General features: G+C 42.6%; 1 protein-coding gene across 1 annotated transcript in view; it reads right to left on the bottom strand.

Moving 5' to 3' along the window:
* Positions 1-3,939: 3,939 nt before the first annotated feature.
* FNDC5 (fibronectin type III domain containing 5) overlaps positions 3,940-22,454 on the bottom strand; it is a 1,974,149-nt gene continuing 1,955,634 nt past the window's right edge. Inside the window, exon 6 of the mRNA XM_044059931.1 lies at positions 3,940-6,019. Coding sequence (XP_043915866.1) covers positions 5,978-6,019 — 42 coding nt within the window. The 3' untranslated portion in view covers positions 3,940-5,977. The remainder of the gene's footprint in view (positions 6,020-22,454) is intronic.

Here is a 22,454-nt window from a genome sequence, read left to right as displayed (position 1 = left end):
CCCAGGGTATTCACCAAACATATGGTAGTGGTAGTATCTCACTTGAGACTTCACGGACACGGAGTGTTTCCTTACTTGGGCGACTGGCTCATTACCACTGCCACCAGCCATCTCTTAGAAAAATCAAGAGGCTATGTTCTTCAGACTTGTGCCTACCTCGGAATCACAATAAACCAAGAAAAATGTCAAATGATCCCAACACAGAATTTGGAATTTATAGGAGCAAATTTGAACACAGACACTTGCATAGCATCTCTTTCCTTTCTCCACCTAGAAAAGATCAGATTTCAAGTAAAAAAAAATCATCAGCAGCAACACAATAGCCACATGTCTGGTTTTGCAGGCTCTAGGTTCCATGGCAGAGACAGTTATATTGATACCTCTAGCAAGATTCAACATGAAAATCCTACAATGGCTTCTTGCATCCCAATGGTCCATTTTTCGTCAGCCAATCTTGCGTCATATTTTAGTGACCAACTTTTGCAAAATAAACCTCTGGTGGATTCACTCCACAGACATTCTAGCCAGACAGAATTTCTTACCACCTCAGCTCCAGACCATAGTGACCACGAATGCCTCCCAGATCAGGGGGGAGGGGGGCTTTATCTGGACAAGACAGTCCAAGGCACTTGATCACTTACAGAGGCCAGCTTGCATACCAGTGTCCTAGAGACAAGGGCAGTGCTGTTAGCATTGCAGGCCTTTCAAGCTGTTCTTCCTAAAGGGACAATTGCGATCCTGATGGACAGCATGTCAGTAATCTGGTACATCAACAAACAGGGAGGGGGCCAAGTCTTATCCCCTATATCAAGAAGCACTCAGAGGTTGGGAGTGGGCGATCCCTTCCAGCCACTTTCTGATAGTAAAGCACATCCTGGGGACATCAGTGCAATAGCAGACAAGCTGACCATATGTATCCTCATTCCTCACAAGTGGTCTCACTACCCAGAAGTGGCGCGAATGATTTTTTGCCTCTGGGGCGAGGAATGTTGCAACCTCTTTGCATCACCCTTAAACAACAAGTGCAGTAGCTATTTTGCTATTATCCCCCCTCTGAGGGAGCCCCTGAGAGATGCTGGCCTTCATGATTGGCCCTTGGGACTCCTATACGCTTTTCCCCCAATACCATTAATCCCACAATTTCTGAAGAAAGCTACCAGATTGAAGAGCAGAGTTATCCTCATTGCACCATTGTGGCCTTCGCAGATTTGGTTCCCCATTTTCTGGCTTCATCTGATTCAACATTCGTGGACTCTGGACCAGATCTGTACCTCCTAACCCATTCAGAGGGATTAGTTCACCCAAACCTTCAGAACTTAAGCTCACAGCATGGCTTCTCCACTTCCATTGATTGCCAGGTATAACTCTGTCTTCTGCAGTCTGTAAGATTATTTTGGCCTCAGATAAACCTTCCACTAGAAAACTTTATTGTAGCAAATGGAAGAAATTTTCCTGCTGGGCTCATAGTAATCATATAGACACTTTCTCAGCCCCTACCACAAAAGTTTTAGATTTTTTGACCTTACCTTTTGAACATGGAGCTTCTACCTCAACCAATGGGCTTTAACTACCAGCCATTTCAGACTTCAACAATGGGTTACAGGGCACCTCATTAATGTCTCATAAACTTTGTAAGGTCTTTTTGCAAGGAATATTGATGTTAAAGCCTCCACATAAAGACCCATATGTTCCGTGGGATCTCAGTTTGCTTCTCCAGATTTTGATATATTCCCCCATTGAGCCTGCAGCCACTTGTGAATTAAAGTACTTATTTTGGAAAACAGCTTTGTTAATGGCTATTACTTCTGCTAGAAGAATTTCAGAGATTCAGGCATTATCTTGTAAATCACCGTATTTGATTTTCCACCCAAATCATGTCTCATTAAGGACCTATCCGTCTTTCCTACCAAAGGTTGTCTCAGAGTCAAATATTACATCAGACTATAAATTTACCACTTTTCTTTCCAAAATTTTCAAACAAAGGTGAATACTATCTGCATTTGTTAGACGTCCACAGGCAGTTGCATTTCTACCTTCACAGAACAGAATCTGTCAGAAAATCTGACCGCTTATTGCCTTTTGTCATGCTAGACTGGGTAGCCCCATATTTAAAGTTAACCTTTCTAGATGGTTGAAAGACTGTATATCCTTCAGAAAGAATGTTAAGTTACCTGGACCAGTTAAGGCACGCATAGCCACACCAACAGTTTTTCACTCCAGAGCTTCTTTGGATGATATTTGCGCAGCAACAACTTGGGCTACCCCACATACCATTATTACTCATTACAAATTGGATGTGGCCTCCAGGGGAAGAGCATCCTCTGGCTCTAAGGTGCTTAGTAATATTCTTCCATGAGTCCACCTAAGGTAAGTAGCTGAGGACTCTGTCCCACAGGTCAAGGAATAAATGAAGATTGACAGCATCAGATATTTGTGTAGTTTTCCTATACCAGATATGGTCTCCACAAAAGTATATTGGGGATGCATAACTTTTTCTGTCTTTCAGTCAGCAAACTCAGTCGGAGGTAAAAGGGGGAGAGGAGCATTATGGGTAGGGAGAAAAGCTCTAAAGTTTTTGGTCCTTGTGGACTGTACTACGGCTGTGTCAGTTCTGATCTCGGAACCGAACCCACAGATCAAGGATAAATAAAGATTGACAACACAGATGGATTATTATGGTGAGTACATAACTTCTTTTTTGCTAACAATGAAGAGCAGCATTATTTGGCCTTACTAAAATCAGCCTATTGCAGCTAAAGAAAATGTTCTTACCAGAAAGTAGAAGTCAAATGTAGCAATGAAATATAGGTATGGATTCCTATTTGTTTGCAAAAACTAACATTTAAACTGTATCTGTTAGCCATGTTTTTTTGTAGAATCATCACTGAAAGTGCACAGTACAAAACTCAATTTTGACACCTTGTACTAACTGAGCTTTGTCTAAAACAAGAACTTACTAATACTTTGCCTCGAACTCATGGATATCTTGTGTAGTACACACAGGCTATGAAGTCACCCCTTGCTGCTCAGTTGTGCAGTATTTTGCCACTTAGCAACAAGGGTTTGGAGCCTCTTGTAAATTAAATATTTGGGGGGGGGGCATTAGTTATTTAAATTAAGCCATTGCATATCACAGTAAACTGCACTACAAAGATTCTTGCTTGAGCAGTCATAGATGCCCATACTATGCAAGATCCATGCTCTGCAGTATGCACCACTTTAGCCGGGTCATCTATGCATTTTAGTGCGACATCAGAGCAGGGCAAAGTGGAGCACCTTTGCTCTACTCTGATGCAAACTTTGTATTTATTGCATTGTAGTGCATGTGTGTCTGTCTTTTTAGTGTTGTAATATGCATATTGCATTGCTGCTCTTGTTTTTGCTTTGGTTATGTATCAATATATACTGGAAATCAAACTAAAGTTGACTGAATATTGTGTGTGTTTGTGTGTGTGTGTGTGTGTGTGTGTGTGTGTGTGTATGTATGTATATGAATTCTTTCGGTTAGTCACTATTGACACATGGCTGTCTTCTTTATCGTTATAGTAACCCCTAAAAATGTTAAAACCTTTTATCTGCCAAATGTTGCATACATGTAGCGTTTTCCATTGGGTATCCACTATAAATGAGTTCTGATCAGTTGAACTGCCTGGTCAAAAAAAAAGCAACAGATGTGACAGATGTTGGAAGAAGGTAATGCAGAATTTTGCAGAAAGATAAATGATTTGCAGAGAGACTGTTGAACCAAGTACTGGAAGGAAATACGGGGAAAAATACTTAAATCATTTTCCCCCTTGTATGTGGTGCTGTTTTGGTTTGACTGGATGGAAGAAAGTGGCACCTCATGATGAGAAAAATTCAACATGTGATATGCAGATGTCCGTTCACATGAGAACATTTTAAAACAGCACAAGTGCAAGGAGAAAGCAGCAAGTTAAATAGTTTACACCTCCTTCAACTAAATGTGTTGTTTTATTGTATTAAGACTGAAATGCATTACTTCCATATGGAATTTTACCAAATATGTGATTAATCTGTAAGAAAAGAAGTGATTCCACAGCACGTTTTAGTGATAACTGTGCGATCTACTGACAGCAAGTTATAGACTTCGTAAAAATATCATGCTGGCTATTTCCTCAGTATTAATAACTAAAAATCAGTTAAGAGGCTACTCTCATTTAAATACTATTTTTTTCTCTCTTACTGTTGAATATCCTCTGGTTTGTAACTTTCTCCAGTTCACTCTAGGTTAGGTTTTATGGTACAAACATTTTATTTCACTGATGAATATATTATTGTATTTTTGATAGTTTGTTTTAAATTAAGGGCATTGAGAAATGTTGAAATAGGTAGAAAATGTAGCAGACCGGACTGTGTTCTATTCTTTTGCACCTAGAAACACTACTTGTCTTCTAATTTTCTTTTAGAAAACACAACACAGCATGCAGTGATGTTAGAAAGCACACGTGCTTGTGTGCATCCTTCCCTTTAATATCATGTGGTGTAAATGTTGTCAAGGATTAGACTTCTCCTCAAACTTGGTCAAACTCTCACAGCAGAATGAGCAACAGCTCAGTGTGTGCTTGATGTTTCCCTCCTTAACTGATGCTTCAGTGAGTCAGACTCCATAATAAACTCAAATTACAAGTAACACAGATGGGCACCCTGTATTTGTACAACCAGGTAGTCCAGATGTAAGGATATCAACAAATCTCTTGCACCATTATATCTCAGTCTCGTGGATGATCATGTGGACACTAATGTCCAGCAAAGAGTAAATTATTTTGAATCAGAGCACGTATTTACACTTTGAAGTGTTCAGTGCTGGACAGATAAAATGTATTTATGTTGTCTTCTGCTTATTCTTCAAAGAGTAAAATGAGGTAGATGGGACAGTCAGAAAGAACGCCAAGCATGACACTCAGAAGAATATGAATGAGTTGAGAAGGCTGCTTCCTTCACAATGAGCTGTCTTTCCTTTTGATGGAAAATTATGGTTTTCACATTCTTCCCTGTAATGGAGAGTGAGTTCACAGTGTTGGATGAAAGAGGCTGCACATAAACCAAAGAGTGAAATGCACTGTTGACAATTTGACCCCATTCCTGTCACTGAATGTTTTAGGTCTAATGGTCCTGACAATTTCCAACGGTGGACATAAGCCACACTGGTAATATGGGTGCTGGTGATAGCTGCAGTCTCCGTTTTACAGGGAAGATGAAGTGTGCCAATACCATGTTCTCTCCATTTAAGGCTTTTGTTTTCGTGGGACAGGTGACTGGTTTTCTGTCCAAGTTTTCAAGCATATTGATCATCATGCACAATAAAATCATCAAAGCAAGGGAATATATGTTTACGTGACATGAGAACATTTAGTATTAAGTATGCACACTAAAGCCCCCAACCCCCATCCCCTTAGAAATACACTGATAGCTTCTTGGACCAGTTCATGCCCATCCCAGCTGGACATCATAGGTTGGGTTATGATTGATCTGTTGCCATAGTTGCACCATTTCCTAAAAAACAGATGACAAACATATCAGAACAACACAGAGCACAGAAGGATGTATGATACCAAGTAGTGTAGGAAGCTGTTACAGAACTACAGATGCTTTCCTGTTGCATTTTGACTTTGTTGCACATCTGGGATGTTTAAGCAGTGACCTAAAAACATTAGATGTCGGCTAACTAAGAATGTCTTGCAGTTCGGACAGAGAGGATTGTTTCGTGGCATTTTTGCCAGCACAGTGTGCCATGCAGCTCTTCTTTACTGTCTTTCTCGGATTGCAGAAGTTCTATTTTTGAAGAAAATGTGGGGGCTTCTTCCATTCCATTGTCCTCCTCCAGGACTGATACCTGATCTGAGTCATTACATAGTTGTTTCAACCTGTTTCCAGTCCCAAAACATAGACCTTTGGAGTCGTTTGGGCTTTTGAATAATGTCAGGGTCACTCAAAAACCGCATCCTTGTACTGGAAATTATGCTTCAATGATGTTAACTGAAGGCTTGTTTTTTGGAAACTAAAAACAAAACAACAGAACACACATTACTATACTTTTCATGTAATGCCTGCACTACTTCATTACATATTTTCCCATTTTTAAAAAGACAGTTTAACAAAAAGTTTGAAGCTAGAAAAATTTATTTACACACACATATATATATATATATATATATATATATATATATATATATATATATTCATTCAAATTCAAATTTTAACGTTTAACTACCCCTGTTATAATTCAAGTTAACATCACAGAAATTAGAGCCATTCCTGTGGTTCAGATATTGCATCACACATAAATGAATGCAAGGCGATGTACTGAATGCAAAAAAACAGAGTACCATCACAGAGTGTTGCATAATTTTCTTAGGTTTGTTCTTTACAAATTATATATTTTTAAGGACGGTAACAAACTTAAAAGTCCACGTCTAGGTGATATATTGAAATTTGCTTTCAAAACATTCACTAGATTACATTGCCTCTCTTTGTGCTATTGTGAGCACTTGTTTGGTTGACAGTCTTTGTGTCAGAGGATATGGGCTGGACTTGAGCAACTAATAGTAAGCTGTCATCCCAGGCATGTGGGTGAATTTATGCAGCTAATAGCCAGCTTACCTTTTATGGTAGAAGGATGTTCCTATTTGCAAACTAGGAACCTGCAACAGGCAGATAATCCATTTGGTGGTGCTGACAAGTATCCTTACAGTGGCCCAAATGTAATTTCCTACAGTGATGTTGGTGCAAAGCAGAGGGAATAGCTAGTGCTATGGTATTAGGAAAAAGGCCTACTCAGGCAGTTTGATGGTTGTAGGGATTCTGTTGCTCCACCTTTCTTCGTAGAAGGCACAAAACAAGGTAGTTAGCAATGGATGGATCTCAGGGACTTTAACTTCATTACTGGAAGAAGGCATTCATTGTGCTTATCTCCCTCTCTTTATATATCTGCATATATATGTGTGCGTGTGTGTGTGTGTGTGTGTGTGTGTGTATATATATATATATATATATATATATATATATATATATATATATATGGGTCTACTTCACATAATGGAACATTCAAATGGTCGACTTTCATATGGTCGAGACCATATGATCGAACATTTGAATGTTCAAAAATGTGAAAAACAAAAAAAAAAAACTAAACAGTGCTAGCAGAGGGGGCAAGCCCCACTGCACCCCCCCCACTATTTAAATATTCCAACTCTGAGATCACACTACGTTGCGGTAAAGGGAAATATTACCGTTCCACACTCTATGGAGATCCCCATTCAGACCGGTCGAGCTTTTAAAAGTTTGACCATCTGAGGGGGACCCATATTTAGATAGATAGATATAGATAAATAGGTTCATAGGTGAGTACTAGGCTAATGACCACGTGTAAGTTTGTAAGCCTAGCCAATCATCCCAAATCTCTGACAACATCTGCTAATTTTGGTAGTGTAAGCAGGCTGCCTGTAACCATCAAAGACATAGATGCCAAACCAGGGGTGAATTTTTGGTTCCCCATCCAATTGTCCAAGTTACACTTGAATTGGATTAGAAAAGAGCTCTGTTTCACATGGATGGGGGAGCCTGTTCCAGAGAAGGGATAGTTTCTGGGATACATACCTGTCTGTCCAGCAGGACCTATTTATATCATAGGCAAGATTTAACACTTTAGAATGGGTCTTATACACATACATCAAATTATCTATTTCTATAAAAACATCTATTTATAGGACCGTATGAATCTTTTCTCCAGAGTTTCAAATATAATGGACATCTAGGTACCTGAATTACTAAAATGTCCCTTAAGACCCATTTTGGGTACCTCTAATATCTTACAAAGGATTTATATTATATTACTGAGTTTTCAGAAACTCGAAAATCATATGGTCAAGACCATATGATCAAGTTTCCGAAAAACTTGAAATTAGAAAAAAAAATCTGTTGTTGAAGGGGGAGCAAGCCCTACACACCCCCTGTTATGTACTTCAAGATCACACTACATTGGAGAAAAGTGTAAATTCCCTGATCCCCATTGTCCTGCACCTACATAGAAGTGCTTCAACTGGGAATTTACCCTTTTCCATATGGTAGTGCAGTCTTGGAGTTGGTATATATATATATATATATATATATATATATATATATATATATATATATATATATATATATATATATAATTTGCAGGGGTGTGGGGGTGCAGCAGGGCTTGCCCCCCTCTAGAAATGTAGATTTCTTATTTTTTGAATTTCGAGTTTTCAGATACTTGATCATATGGTCTCAACCATATGAATTTCGAGTTTCCGAAAATGTGATGATATAAATCCCTTGTAATACACTTTTCCAGCTGGTCTGTTATGCAGTCTAAGTCTGTAGCTTTGCAGCTATGTTAATCAATGTTTTGCATTGTGGACTGAACAACCTGATTATTGTGAGGCATTTTTCTTGGTGCAACATGATTTTCTTTTCTAAATCCTCTCAAAATAAACCCAGATGACCTTCTGTTCTCATGTTGCTGTGTTCAGATGTAGGATCCTCCACCTCAGGTGTCCTGAATGTCCAGCTCGTGTACCAAAGCTTAAGGCTGGTTGCGGTCTGGTGCATGGGACGTCACATGCTGGGCCATAAATCGTGGGCAATAAATGTGACGTCCGCACACACAGACCTCAGAACCTCTCTGCCGCAGTTGAACGTCAGCTTGCTTGTTCTACTTTGTGTTATGGAAGGTGTTTAAAGTACCCCATTAGGGAATCTTCTTTAATTTTGATAGAGCTTAGGTTGCTGTTTGCCTTTTTAGCCAGTGTCATCTACGAAGGGAAAATATAAGTGCAGTCAGCAAATTCCGCACAAAGATATACATGAGCTTTGCTTATTTTCCTTAGACCAGTCCTACGACCATATGACCTGCAATATCTGTTACTTGTTTGTCCCTAAGACCTTGCACAGCCATCTGGCAGCCCTTAAATTGTTCGGTGAGAATCAATGATAAAACACCTGGCCCTAGGTATGGATCCTGAACCAGCAGTCAAGGTGGAGCCACCTAAAAAGAAGGCCAAAGTTTCAAGGCCTGCTACTGCTGCGACTCCATTGGAGGTCCTGCCAGCTACTGGTCTAGGGGCTGAGGGAAGTCATGAAGAGCTGGAGACATCGGCGGGTACCATGTTGGAAACCACCCTAGAATCTCCATTTGTCATGTCCATGGAGGTTTCTGCGACGTCGGCCTCCGCCGATGTTGAGGGGGAATCGGGCTTGCCTGGATGGCCGCCTTCAGTTTCTGAACAGGACACCTCAGCCCCAGGTCTGACACTTGACACTAGGCCTTTGGCCCCTCTTACTATTCCCAAGGCTCCTTCAGTCAAGAAAAAAATAAAAACTAAGCATTTGTGGAAGACCAGCCAGACTGGAAAAAGTTTTCCCGGTCCCTGTTTCAGGGTTTTATGGCTCTGAGGCCTGCAGCCTCACATACTCCTGCCCTGCCAACCCTTAGTCCTAGGCCTGCATTTGACAGCTACATCCCTCTTCCTCAGACTCAGGAGGAAGACTTCCTCTGATGAGTCTCTCACTTATACTTCTCAGCTGGCCTCCCCCCTGGAGTACTGTTCTCCAGATGAAGACTCCTTTTAAGGAGAATCCCCTTCAGAAGCTATCACCTATGGGGAGACTATCTCCAAAATGAGAGAATACTTCAAGTGGGATTCCACCCAAATGACTGAGGTACAAAAAAGATACTTTGAACTTCTCCAGATGGAGTCATCGTCACCCTGTGCTATTCCCCATGTTTCCAGCTTGCTTAGATGCTTTTGCTTCTGCCTGTAAGATTCCTGAATCCCAACCTCCGGCCCCAAAATGGCCAGATAGGTTCTATAACGTTCCTGATGATTACAAGTTCCTCATCAAGCCACCCATGGCAGACCCAGCTGTCATTGCAGTGGCACTAGACAAGCAATCCAGGCAGATTCCTTCCTCTTCACTGCTGCCATCAAAAAAAAAACAGTAGGGTGATGGGCAGACTGGGAAAAAATATATACACTTCTTCCACCCTGGCCTTTAGGGCCATTAATTACCCGACTCACATGGTTAAGTATGCACTGGATCTAGTTTCCTGGGCATCTACATTGCTCTCTTCCATGCCTGACTCCCCTACAAAGCCCCAGGTGACCTCTAAGCTTTCCTTAACAGCACAGGTAGCCAGGCATTCCATAAATGCAGCTATGATGCTGCTGAAGCCTCAGCCAGATAGGCTGTATCTGCTTCTGTATTATGCAGGTACTCCTGGCTCAGACTTCAGCCTCCTCCCTGATGACTTCAAGAACAAGATCCTGGATGCTCCCCTGGACAATAACCTCCTCTTTGGCAAGCAATCTGTTGAACTATTTAAATATCTGCAGGAAAAAAACAAGGAACTGCAGGACCTGAAACATCTTCTGGTAGCTCCAGTTTCAAAATTCTACAGGAACTACCCTGCTAAACCTAGTTTTGTTAGGAGGGCACCTCCTCCTTCCACTTCTTCCTCAAAACATAATAAAGGGTCTAGGAAACCCTCGTTCTCTAGGACTACTCCCTCTCAGTCTACCCCAGGCAGCCCTTTCCAGACAGACCAAACAGTGCGTTACTGCCTAACCCTCCACCACCATCTCCCCCATCCACTCACCTCTCTCACTGTCTCCCCTATGGCAACACATCACTTCAGACCGCTGGGACTTATCAGTAGTGGAAAAAGGGTACTTAGGGTTCCAGCAGGACAAGGAGGATCAGGGGAATTTACTCCAGGCTTTTCCTGGTCCCAAAAAAGGAGGGCCCATGGAGGTCTATACTGGACCTATCCCTGTTGAACCTTGCATGTATCTTTCTTCCACATGCTCTCTGTACTAACTCTTCTTCCACTTACGACACCTGGCACCTTCATGGCCACTTTAGACCTGAAGGAGGCTTATCTCCATATACCCATTCACCCAGACTTCAGGAGATTTATACATTTTGCTGTGCCATCCTCAAACTATCAATTTACTGCCTTGCTCTTTGGCTTGTGTACAGCACCAAGAGTTTTCACAAAGTGCCTAGTACAAGCAGTAGTCTTCTTCAGAACAGAAGGCATTCAGATCTACCCTTACCTAGACAACCTACTCATCCAAGCAGAAGAGGTGAGCACTCTTCAGGCACACCTGCAATTCACTATGTGTCTCCTTCGAGGTCTGGGGTTTTCTCTGAACATTATGAAGTCCTCCCTCACCCCATCCCAAGACCAGATCTTGGGTTGCAGAATAAGGACAGACTTGATGAAGACTTTCATCCCCACAATACAAGGTCACCTCTCTGACAAACTTCCTACAAGGCCTACTCCCACTCACTACCATCTCAGTGGGGGAATTTCTACGTCTTCAAGGCTCAATGGCAGCCACTCTCCTATAATGCTACCCCTTGCCAGGTTGCACAAGAGGAAGTTCCAGTCGTACTTGAAAAATGTCTGGTCACAGCACAATCACCCCCTGGACTTTCAAGTGCCCTTCCTGCCGTGACTGAAAAAAAAGTTGGAGTGGTGAATCCAACAAATATGCCAAAATCCAGGTCTTCCCCTACAACCCTCCAAGGCAGTCCAGTTAATGTACATAGATGCCTCTGATCCGCGGTGGGGGAGGTTACCATGAAAGGACTCAAGGTACAGGCTCAATGGGAGCCCTCCCTCCAGAAAAAAACATATCACTGTGAAGGAAATGACTGCTCTCCTCATAGCCCTGAAGACTTTCCTCCTGCTCATTCAACCTGGTCCCCTTCAAGTCTTCACAGATAACACCACAGTGATTTGGTACATCAGCAAGCAGGGGGGACCAAATCCTATTTACTTTGCAGACTGGCAATACAAGCATGGGAATTGGCCAGTCATTACAATGTAACATTGCAGGCGGTATACATCCCATCACAGGACAACCATCAGGCAGATGCCCTCAGCAGATCTTTGTCTCTAAATCATGAATGGATGTTACACAGGGATGTCTTCTTAGACATTGTCCACCATTGGGGCACTCCATGGATAGATCTGTTTGCCTTCCCTCAGAACAGACAATTACATCTATTCTGCTCCAGGCTCCCCTCACCATTAGCATGGAAAGTGGATGCCTTTTCAATTTCATGGAAGGGGCTGTTCCTATATGCCACCCATTACCTCTCATCCAGACGGTCCTGCTGAAAATTCAGTGGGGCAAACCAAAAATCTTGCTGGTGACTCCCTGTTGGCCAAGGCAGTGTTGGTTCCCCTTTCTTCTGTTTCTTGCCAAGGGAAATCACTGCAAGTTGCCTCACAAGGTGGACCTTCTCACCCAATAGAAGGGATCTCTCATCTATCCTCATCTGCAATCCCTCAGTCTTACCCTGTGAGTGATAAACTTCTGATCCCTTTCAGACACCTTTACTCAAAGGACGTGCTATCTGTCCTGCAGGAGGCCAGGAAACCTACCACCAGGAGATCCTATTTATCAAAATGGAAAAGGTTCTCTAGCTGATGTCTTCAGAGGCCACTAGACCCCTTCCAGGCAGATGTGCCTCTAGTTCCAGCCTATTTGTGTGAGCTACTAAAATCAGAACTTTCCTACTCTTCAGTGAAAGTCCATCTGTCAGCCATCTCAGCCTGCTTATCTATGGATCCGCCTCTATTGTCTAGATTAGAGGTGAAACTTTTTTTTCAAAGGGGTTCTCCACATCAGACCATCAAGAAAACCTATCCCTTCTCCTTGGGACTCGAACTTTGTGCTAGAAAAACTTACCACTGCCCCCTTTGAGCCTGCAGCTTCAGCCACCTTAAATATGTGCACCTGGAGGACTGTCTTGCTAGTAGCCTTTACCTCAGCTAGAATTAGTCTCTGAGCTACAAGCACACATGGCTACTCCACTTTACACTAGTTTTCACAAGGAGAGGGTTTCTCTTTGTACTAACCCCTCCTTCATGCCCAAAGTGGTCAACAAAATGTACCTTAACCAATACATCCATTTACCCACATTCTTCCCTTCGCCACATGATGACAGAGTGGTCCATTCTCTGGATGTTCACAGGCAGCTGAGGTTTTACCTGGATAAGACTAAGGACATTAGAAAGTCCAACCAACTCTTTGTATCATTTCACCCCAGGACCCTGGGGAAAGCTGTAGCTAAGCAGACTATATATTCCTGGATCTGTAAAATATATCCTTCTGTCACTCCTTCCATGGGAAAGAGATAACACACACAGTCAAAGCCCATTCGACTAGAGCAGTGGCTTCTTCAGGGGTGTTTCTTAAAGGTATGGACACAGCTACTATCCTAGAGGCAGCCACATGGTCTTCTGTGCACATCTTCACCAAGCACTATAAATTGGATAACATCTCCAGAGCCATGGCAGGATTTGCAAGCACCATCCTCCATGGATTCCTGGAGACTGCCACCTCTTCCTCCACCCTTTCTTCTACATGACCTGTGGTACTCTCCCACATATGAGAATACTGCAACATGAGAATAGGAGGACATAGATTAGTTGTGTAAAATCTTACCATAACCATAGATGTCCTTCTCTTCCATGTTGCAGTATTCATTCCCTCCCTCCTACCCCCTAGAGGACATTTTCCCTGTCTGGATGGCATCCCTTCATTTTCCTTAGACTTTTGTCTGAATGGGCAGTCAATTCTGGAGTCTGTGCGTGAGGACATCACATTTATGGCCCATGGTTTATGTCCCAGCATGTGATGTCCCACGCACCAGACAGCAACCAGCCTTAAGCTTTGGTAAATGAGCCGGACATTTCAAATGCCTGAGGCGGAGGATCCTACATGTGAGAATACTGCAACATGGAAGAGAAAGAACATCAGTGGTTATGGTAAGATTTTACACAACTAATCTTTCTTAGCCAGTGAATATAGTATTTGTTGAGATACACTTGTAAGATTCAGAATGGACAACAAAAAGCCAGAACTGTTTTGTCAGTTTCTTCTTCTCAAATGTATTTCCCATTGGTCAATGCTGAGTAAAATATTTTTTATATCAAAAAACACAAACCAGCCCACAGGCTAAAAAAAAAAAAAAAACACAAACGGCAGCAGTGGTTGAATCAAATAGCGTTTAGTATCACCAACAGACAACCTAGTACCTCGGCTTTTCGCCTTCAAGGTCTCCTGCTGTTTGTGTTTTTTTTTTTATAAATATTTTTCATTCTGTTTATCCTGCGTACCTCATGCCTCAGTTTGTAAACTTGTCAGTGACACAAATGTTTGCAAAACAGGCAGATAATGCTGTATCTCCACTGTAAGGCCATACCATGCACATAACAAAACTTACAAAATTAAGGGGCTGTAGTTCATTAAAGATGCATGTTGTATGGTTAAACCATAACACATATTTGGAAATGTTATAAAATTTACAGGATCAGTTTCAATAAACAGACATATTGTTAAACCATGACACACATATACAAATGCTATAAAATTTGTTGAAAACTGTTCATTACAGAGAAATAATATTAAACGATAACACATTCAAAACTGTTACAAAATGAATAGGATCTAATTACTTCATTAAAGAAGAGTAGTGTATTACTAAACAATTATGCACATTAACAAAATTGTTACAAAATGATTGGTATCTAGCTTATTGAAAAGGCATTTCTATTGTTAAACCATAACATATATGTGCAAAACTGTTTTAAAATGAATTAGATATTCATTGAAGAGGCATGTTCTAAATTAGTCAGAATTGATCAGTGCTCTACCCCAGTAAACAGATTTAAATAAACATTTAAATAAATTGCACACTTTTTCAGAATCGTTATAAAATGAATGGGATCTAGCTCATAAAATAGATATAAATTATTAAACCATAGCACACATGCTTAAAACTGTTAGAAGTAATGGGGTCTAGTTCTTTGAAGGGGGAGGTATTGTTCAAATGGATAGAAATATTATATTAAATATTATACATTACTTTTGGACAAATTTCACTCTCTGAAATGCAAATAGAAACTAATCTCTCTTTACATCCTAATGGATGCTGGCATTTATTTCAATTTATATATAGACTTGGCCAATAATAAAGTTTGCAAGTTTGGTTAATATATTAAGTTATATACCATCCAGACCCATCTTCTAATGCCCTTAACTGCATTTCTGGTTAGATCAGTATTGGTATATGAGGCTTCTTTTGGAGTCCTACAACAAAAAGACAAGTTGTGATGTTAGAATAGACTTTAAATTAATTAAATTAGTATTATCCTTAACAACAACCCTTATACAGATAGGGTGTTATGGACTTAAACTACTCCTTCTTACCCATAACAGTCCCTATCAACCTAGTTTCAACTAGTGTGAATCTGGGATTGGTAGGCAGTCGGGGGGGGGGGGGTGAATCTGGGATTGGTAGGCAGTCACGAAGGGGTGTGACATGCCAGTGCCAGCTCATGTATATTTGGTGGAGGGACATGAGCAGACCACAGCACTGAGACTGAGTATTAGTGTAGGCCTGGGGAGCAAGCTATCAGAGTTAATGGGTCCCTTATTAGCATAATGGAAGAGTAGGCAGTGTGGCCATGCATAGGTAAGCACGTGTGCATGGTGTCTGTGTCTAGTGGCATAGCAGGCATTGTTCATTGTAACCAGTACTCCCAAGAGATGTGGATGTCAGTCCCATAGGGGCAAATACTTAGCTGTATGTAATGACAAGTGATTTGGACCCCTCTTATCTCCACTATTTATATATCTGTTAACTAGATGGGGTGATGTAGATTGATCTGAAAAAAATGCAGTACCGACAGTTTATAGCCATATGTGACAACATCAAAGCAAGAATATGGTTGTAAATGTAGCAGTAACACACAAACATCATAATGACAAGCTGTGACAAACTTTTTGAAAGCCATTATGCGAGAACAAGTTGTAAAACTACCCAATAGAGGCTATAATATCCTTGATCTGGCCCTTACCTACCCGTCTACTGTGTTTACCCCACCCCCAGTGGTACCACTCTATGAATAAATGAAACCATTTTTAGAGACTTCTCCAGGGCAAATCTACTTTAGCTTATAGAAGACCTTGTCAAACTTCCCAACAGATTTTGCAACTGGACCCAACTAGGAGGACTGCCACATTCCCCACTAACTTTTACCAACAACTAAACAGCTGCATAGAGAACTAGTACTTATCTGCTCTAATATAATAGTATGTTTAAGATTAAGACTCTCTGGTTAAACTCCTTTATTAATAAATAGTAGAATAAAAGCAGGAAGTAAATGAAAGGTTGTAATTAATCCCCTTCCTTGTACCTCAAGTCTGCACAGAAACATGCCAGCAAGGAACTTAAGAGCACTATTAGAAAATGCAGAGTGCAGTACAAGTCTGATTGCTACTGATAACAAAGGGAACTACAAATCTATTTTCATGTCAGGAAGTTAAGGAATAATGTCCAGCCATGCACTAATTTCAACCATAGCAGTATCACACATTCTGATTCCAATGGCATGGCTAATAAAATAGATACATTCAGTGCTAGCTTTACCACGCCTACCCACACTGTTGCCCCCACTATCCCTGAAAATTGAATTTTTCCAGAAAAAGCTGTGGAATAAGTCTAAGAATCCCTGTCAAAGGCTAAAAGTAATACTTCCATGAGACCAGATATTATACCAGACTGCATTTTCATCAATGTCAAGTATGTACTGTTTTGAGCCTCTACTTAATCTGTTCAGCCCCAGCTTACTCTGAGTTTGTGCCTGATGTCTGGAGAACAGCCACTGTGACTTCCTTACACAAGGGTGGACCCTGTACAAACCCAGATAATTAATGACTCAAAAGCTAATCTAGTTCTTATATGTAAAGTCATAGAATGTGTCATAGTAGAACTAATTTATACAAACATTGGTAACTTAAGTGAATTACACCCTAATCAGCTCGGTTTTGTGAAGGGCAGGTCCTGTCTTCTGAACTTAAGTCTGATAGAAAAGATTATGGTGGCACTGATCAGTAGTCACACAGTATACATTGCTTATCTCCACCTGACCAACACTCTCACTCTGATTTCAGGGAAGAATTAGACAAACTTAATGTAAACTTGTGTGTTGTACATTAGACTGAAGATTAGCTGGAATAAGCACTTACAGTCTATCAAAAGGCATAAAGATAAATGAGAAAAGTCCAACATAGTAGCATTTGCAAGAAAGCTGCTGCCACATTGTATAAGTCATACTCCTCTTCAGATAGATGTGGTTATAAGATGTCTGGGTACTTACATGGACCCTCTTTGTATGTAGAAATCCAAGTACATCATGTGGAAATACAAGATTTCTAACCAAGATAATGAAAAGCTGTAAGCCATTCAGCTTTTGTGAAATATTCGCATAACTCTCCTTGTATTAATTTTGCCTACCAGCCGATGTTCTTCGTGCTTCACTGTTGCAGTCATCACATTTGGGGTTATCCCTGCCAGGGTAGCCCTCGGCCGGCCCGAATACCAGAGGCTTAGTATTTCTGCATCGGTTGCGGTCACTTCAGGACTGATGTCAGGTCGTCAGTAATATAAAGTAAGGCAGCCGACGCCATTGCATCAGTCTTTCTTGCCGAGGAGCCCGAAGCAGAAGAAGTTTGCACGAGTGCTGGTCGGCCGCTACCTGAGTTTCGTCTTCCGAATTGAAGCTGAAGTCTTCTAAAGCTAAGTACCCTGTTGGGGATCCTTTTTTCTTGCTCTAACCAATGTCAGAAAAAGTTAACAATTGTCCTGCCTGTGGAAAGCAAATACCACACCGAGACTTTCATTCTTACTGCGTCACTTGCTTAGGCCCAGACCACGACGTCCCTCCCTGTCACTTTTGTGCTTTAATGCCAGAACTATACTTTGTTGGGCCCTTATTGTAGCTAGATATGTTCGCTTACAGTCCTCGAATTCCGATATGGATTTGGTAAGCCATCCAACAGCAGATCTTCAGAAAAAACGTTAGGATAAAGACAGAGACAGACCGCACAGGTCCAAACCTACCGATGACGCTTCCATTAAGCTAGTCAACAGTTCTCCGGTCCTCAGTGAGGTGCTTTCGCAGCCCCTGATGCCCACTTCTGTGGATTCGCAGGCTGCTACCGAGACTCTTTCAGAGTCCGGTATGCCACAAAACTCTTCGACTAAGGATCCTGTGGTTGTCTCTACCTTGGATAGGTCTGGAGCAGCTGAGCAGGCACTGGCTTCCGAGGAAGTACTTCACACTACCGATTCTCAACACAAACCGATGACTTCTTTTGTATCTACCGTTCTTTCTAAAACTGCGGAGTTTCTAAGGCCCAGGGTACAAACCACACCCAAGAAACTGACGACCCAATCTCAGGCACCTGCTTCCTTGCCTTAGTTTCAAATGCTTAAAATGGCGGAAGACCTTATCATGCTGATCGGGGGAAGCCAAGCTACCCCTTCCAAAAGAAAGAGATCTGCCCCCAGTAGTTTTGTCTGAACAGGAGTCTGATTCATAGGTAGGTACTAGGCTATTGGCCCTAGGGCCTATATAAGCCTAGCCAAAAATGTACCCTGGCTTTCGCCACCCAAGAAAATTATTTTTCTGTGCCCCTGTCGAGCAGAGCCACAGAAGTGATCCCTGGGGTGAATTTCCTATTTCCCATCCAATCATCAAGATTTTTCTTGAAGAGTGCTAATGAGGTGCTCTGTTTGACATAGATAGATAGTCTGTTCCAGAGTATGGGAAGTCTCTGGGACAGGAATCTATCCCTTCAGCATGTTCTCTTGATGCATCTGAATATGAAGACAATGCAACCCCTCTCTGCTTATGAGGATTCTGATGCAGAGGAATCTATTCCTTCAGCCTCTCCACCCGAGGACTTTTCCTTTGGGTAAACCCTTCATACCTTAAGAAAGCATTTCCAATGGGAATGTCAGGACTACCCTCAGTCTAAAAAGAGACTCAGAGAATTCTTAGATCTTCCACAGCACAGAACCCTGGCCATTCTCCCCAGTCCTGGATGTTGTGGACGATGTTTTCCTGGAATCCAGTTTGACTCCTGACACCCTCCCTCCTGCTTCCAGAAAACTTGACAGGTATTACAGAGTCCCTGTCTCTCACAAATTTCTTTTCAAAAATCCTACTGCTGACCCTGAGGTAATTTCTCAAGGGCCTAAAGGAATTAAAGCATCCTCTGCTAAGAATCCCACCCCCTCAAATAGGGATTCCCGAACACTAGACAGATGGGGTAAAAAAGGTATACACCTCTGCTACTCTTGTTGTCAGAGCACTAAATTACCAGTTCCATATGCTAAAATTTCAACAACGTACCATGGAACTCCTCAAACAAAAAGTGTCTTCCTTTCCTGCTTCTGCAGAATCTAAAGAGTTGCAAGAGTTAATGCATTCTGCAAGTCAAGTAAGTAAGCATACCTTACACTGTGGTTTTGACACCCTAGAAGCTTCTTGCAGGGCAGCGGTCAACGGTTCTCTCCTTAGAAGACATGCTTGGCTCAAGGAACAACCCTTGCCAGACCATGTCAAATCTAAATTATTTGATGCACCCTTGCACAAAGGCAACTTATTTGACACTAAGGCAGAGGAAGTCTTAAAAAAGATAGAAGAAAAAGCTAAGTCTATGCAGGCATTGCCCCTCCAAGCACTGGTTCTTTCCTGCCCCCACCAGGTCAGCTCAGCCCAGACCCCAGGGAAGCAGAACCCCCCCAGACAGCAGCCACAGGGAATGCAAAGATCAAAGCAGTGGAGTTCTTCCACTTCAAAACCAGGGAGTTCAAAGCCACCCCCTCATGGTAAGAACTCACAATCTCCACCTCCGTCCCCTCCCTCTGCCCACCTGCACTTGCCCCTAGGAGAAAAACTGTCCTTCCACACAAGCACCTAGGCCACCATTACTAAGACCGCTGGTTCCTCAACATAGTGTCCCAGGGACACAAATTTTCTTTCCACACTCTCCCAACCCCAAAAGGGTTCCCAGACCTACCTCCATCCAGTGGGCAGATGCCAAAAAGCAAGTCCTTTCCCTGCTCTCTATGAGGGCAATAGAGCACATTCCTGCAGAACAGATAGGCCAAGGTTTCTACTCCAGACTTTTTCTGGTACCCAGAAAAGATGGCACCTGGCACCCCATCCTCGATCTATCCATTCTAAACACCTTCCTGGTGATACCAAAATTCAAAATTCTCACCCTCCAGTAACTGCTACCCATGCTCTCCAAGGATGCCTGGCTAGCCACCCTAGACCTAAAAGAGGCCTACCTCCACAGTCCTACCAGGGAATCATGCAGAAAATATCTATGTTTCAGGGCAGAATCTCTGCAATTTCAGTTCTCTGCGCTTCCCTTTGGCTTATCTACTGCTCCCAGAGTTTTCACAAAATGTCTGTCACCCGCCATTGCCTTTTGCAGACAAAGTAATATCCAAATATACCCATACTTAGATGACTGCCTAATTCAGGCAGACAGGAAAAGCTGCTCAAGCACCTGGCCTTTGTAAAGTCCCTACTGACCTCCCTAGGGTACAGTATCAACAAAAAGAAATCCAAACAAGTACCCACCCAAAGGATTATATTCCTGGGAGCAAGCCTGTACACAGCATCCCAGATGGTATTCCTTACACCAGAAAAGCAAACTTACCTGGCTCAACTAGCCACCAAACCTCAGTTATCTGCAAGGAAAATCCTGCAGGCTCTGGGGTTCATGGCATGCTGCAGTATACTCATTCCATATGCCAGACTGCATATGAGGAAACTTCAATGGGACCTAAAAGGCCTTTGGTGTCAACACTGTCAAGACCTGGAAACTCTTATACCAGTGATACCTTGCCTAAGGAAAGATTTTCTTTAGTGGGCAGCAGCATGCTCCCACAACAAGGGACTACTTTTCTCACCAACCCCTGCCACCCAGGCCCTCACCACAAATGCATAAGACTATGCCTGGGGTGCACACCTGGACGGCAAGTGCATACAGGGCCAATGGAGCCCACAACAAAAAAGAGATGTTAGCTGTCCAGCATGCCTTGACAGCTTTCAGGCCCTTTCTCTCCCCATGGGCTGTCCTGTTCAAAACAGACAACACCGCTGTGATGTGGTATATCAACAAGCAGGAGGGACTCACTCCTACCCTCTATGCAGGTTGGCCATGACCCTTTGGCACACACCCTCTGCCATGCAACTCCACCTGTTAGCACAATTCCTGCCAGGCTCTCTAAACTCTCTGGCAGACCACTTAAGCAGAAATCTTCTGAACCCACATGAGTAGCAGCTAGACCAAAGACCCTTCACCCTAATTACTCAGAAATGGGGCACCCTGAAGGTCGACCTCTTTGCCTCCCACACCAACCATCAGCTCAGCATGTTCTGCATCAGGGAGCATCACTGCTTGGCTTGGAAAGTGGATGCCCTATCCTTCCCCTGGGTCAATCTCTCAGTCTATGCATTTCCACGTCTACCTCTCATCACCAGGGTACTGCTCAAAATAAGGTGGGAAAAACCAAGGACAATTCTGATTGCTCCAGACCGGCCTCACCAGCACTGGTACCCACTGCTGCGCAGCCTGTCCCCACTGCCACCATGGCATCTCCCTCAGACCTCAACCCTCCTGACCCAGAGGGAAGGATAATTCATGCATCCCCAATTGCAGACCCTCAATTTGGCAGCCTGGCATATTCCCTGACCACTGATCAATCTGCCAACCTCAGTAAACAGGTTCTAGATGTTTTACATGAGGCTAGACTCCCTAGCACTAGAACGCCTTATGCTGACAAATGGAAAAGGTTCTGCATCTGGATTCAGGCTAAGGAAGCCAATACAGCACAGCCCTCCCTACCTCTTATCCTGGATTACCTAGTTGACCTGCTACACAGTGGTCTCTCCTTTTCCTCTATTAAAATTCATGCCTCTGCTATATCTGCTCATTTTCACACTGAGCACCCCCTTTTCTCACACCCTCTGATCAAACAATTCCTAAGAGGGGCTAGCAACTTGAGGCCACCCAGAAGAGCACCTACCCAAGCTTGGGACTTAATCTTTGTGTTGGAAAAGCTCACTCTGCCCCTTTGAACCAGCATCTTCAGCAGAGTTAAAATTTCTCTCCTGGAAGACAGCTTTTCTTCTGGCCATCACTTCAGCCAGAAGAGTCTCTGAGCTACAAGCACTCATGGCTGTAGAGCCCTTCATCATCTTCCATGCTGGCAGGGTGTCCCTCAGGACTAACCCATCCTTCATGCCCAAAGTGGTGTCCAGTGTGGCTCTCAACCAATCCACTCATTTGCCCACCTTTTCCCCTAACCCACAAAACAAGGGGGAAAGGATCATGCACTCTCTAGATGTGCACAAACAGCTCAGATTCTATCTAGACAGGACTAAATCATTCAGAAAGTCTGATCAGTTACTGGTCAGCTTTGCTGCAGAGGGCAAAGCCATATCCAAACAAACCATTTCCAAATGGATAGCACACTGCATCCATTTCTGTTACAAGCAACACAAAAAATCTCCCCGT

The sequence above is a fragment of the Protopterus annectens genome, chromosome 1.part2 (genome assembly GCF_019279795.1).
Source record: "Protopterus annectens isolate FY-2018-M chromosome 1.part2, PAN1.0, whole genome shotgun sequence".
NCBI classification, from domain to species: domain Eukaryota; kingdom Metazoa; phylum Chordata; order Ceratodontiformes; family Protopteridae; genus Protopterus; species Protopterus annectens.
This window is presented reverse-complemented; position numbering and strand designations above follow the sequence as displayed.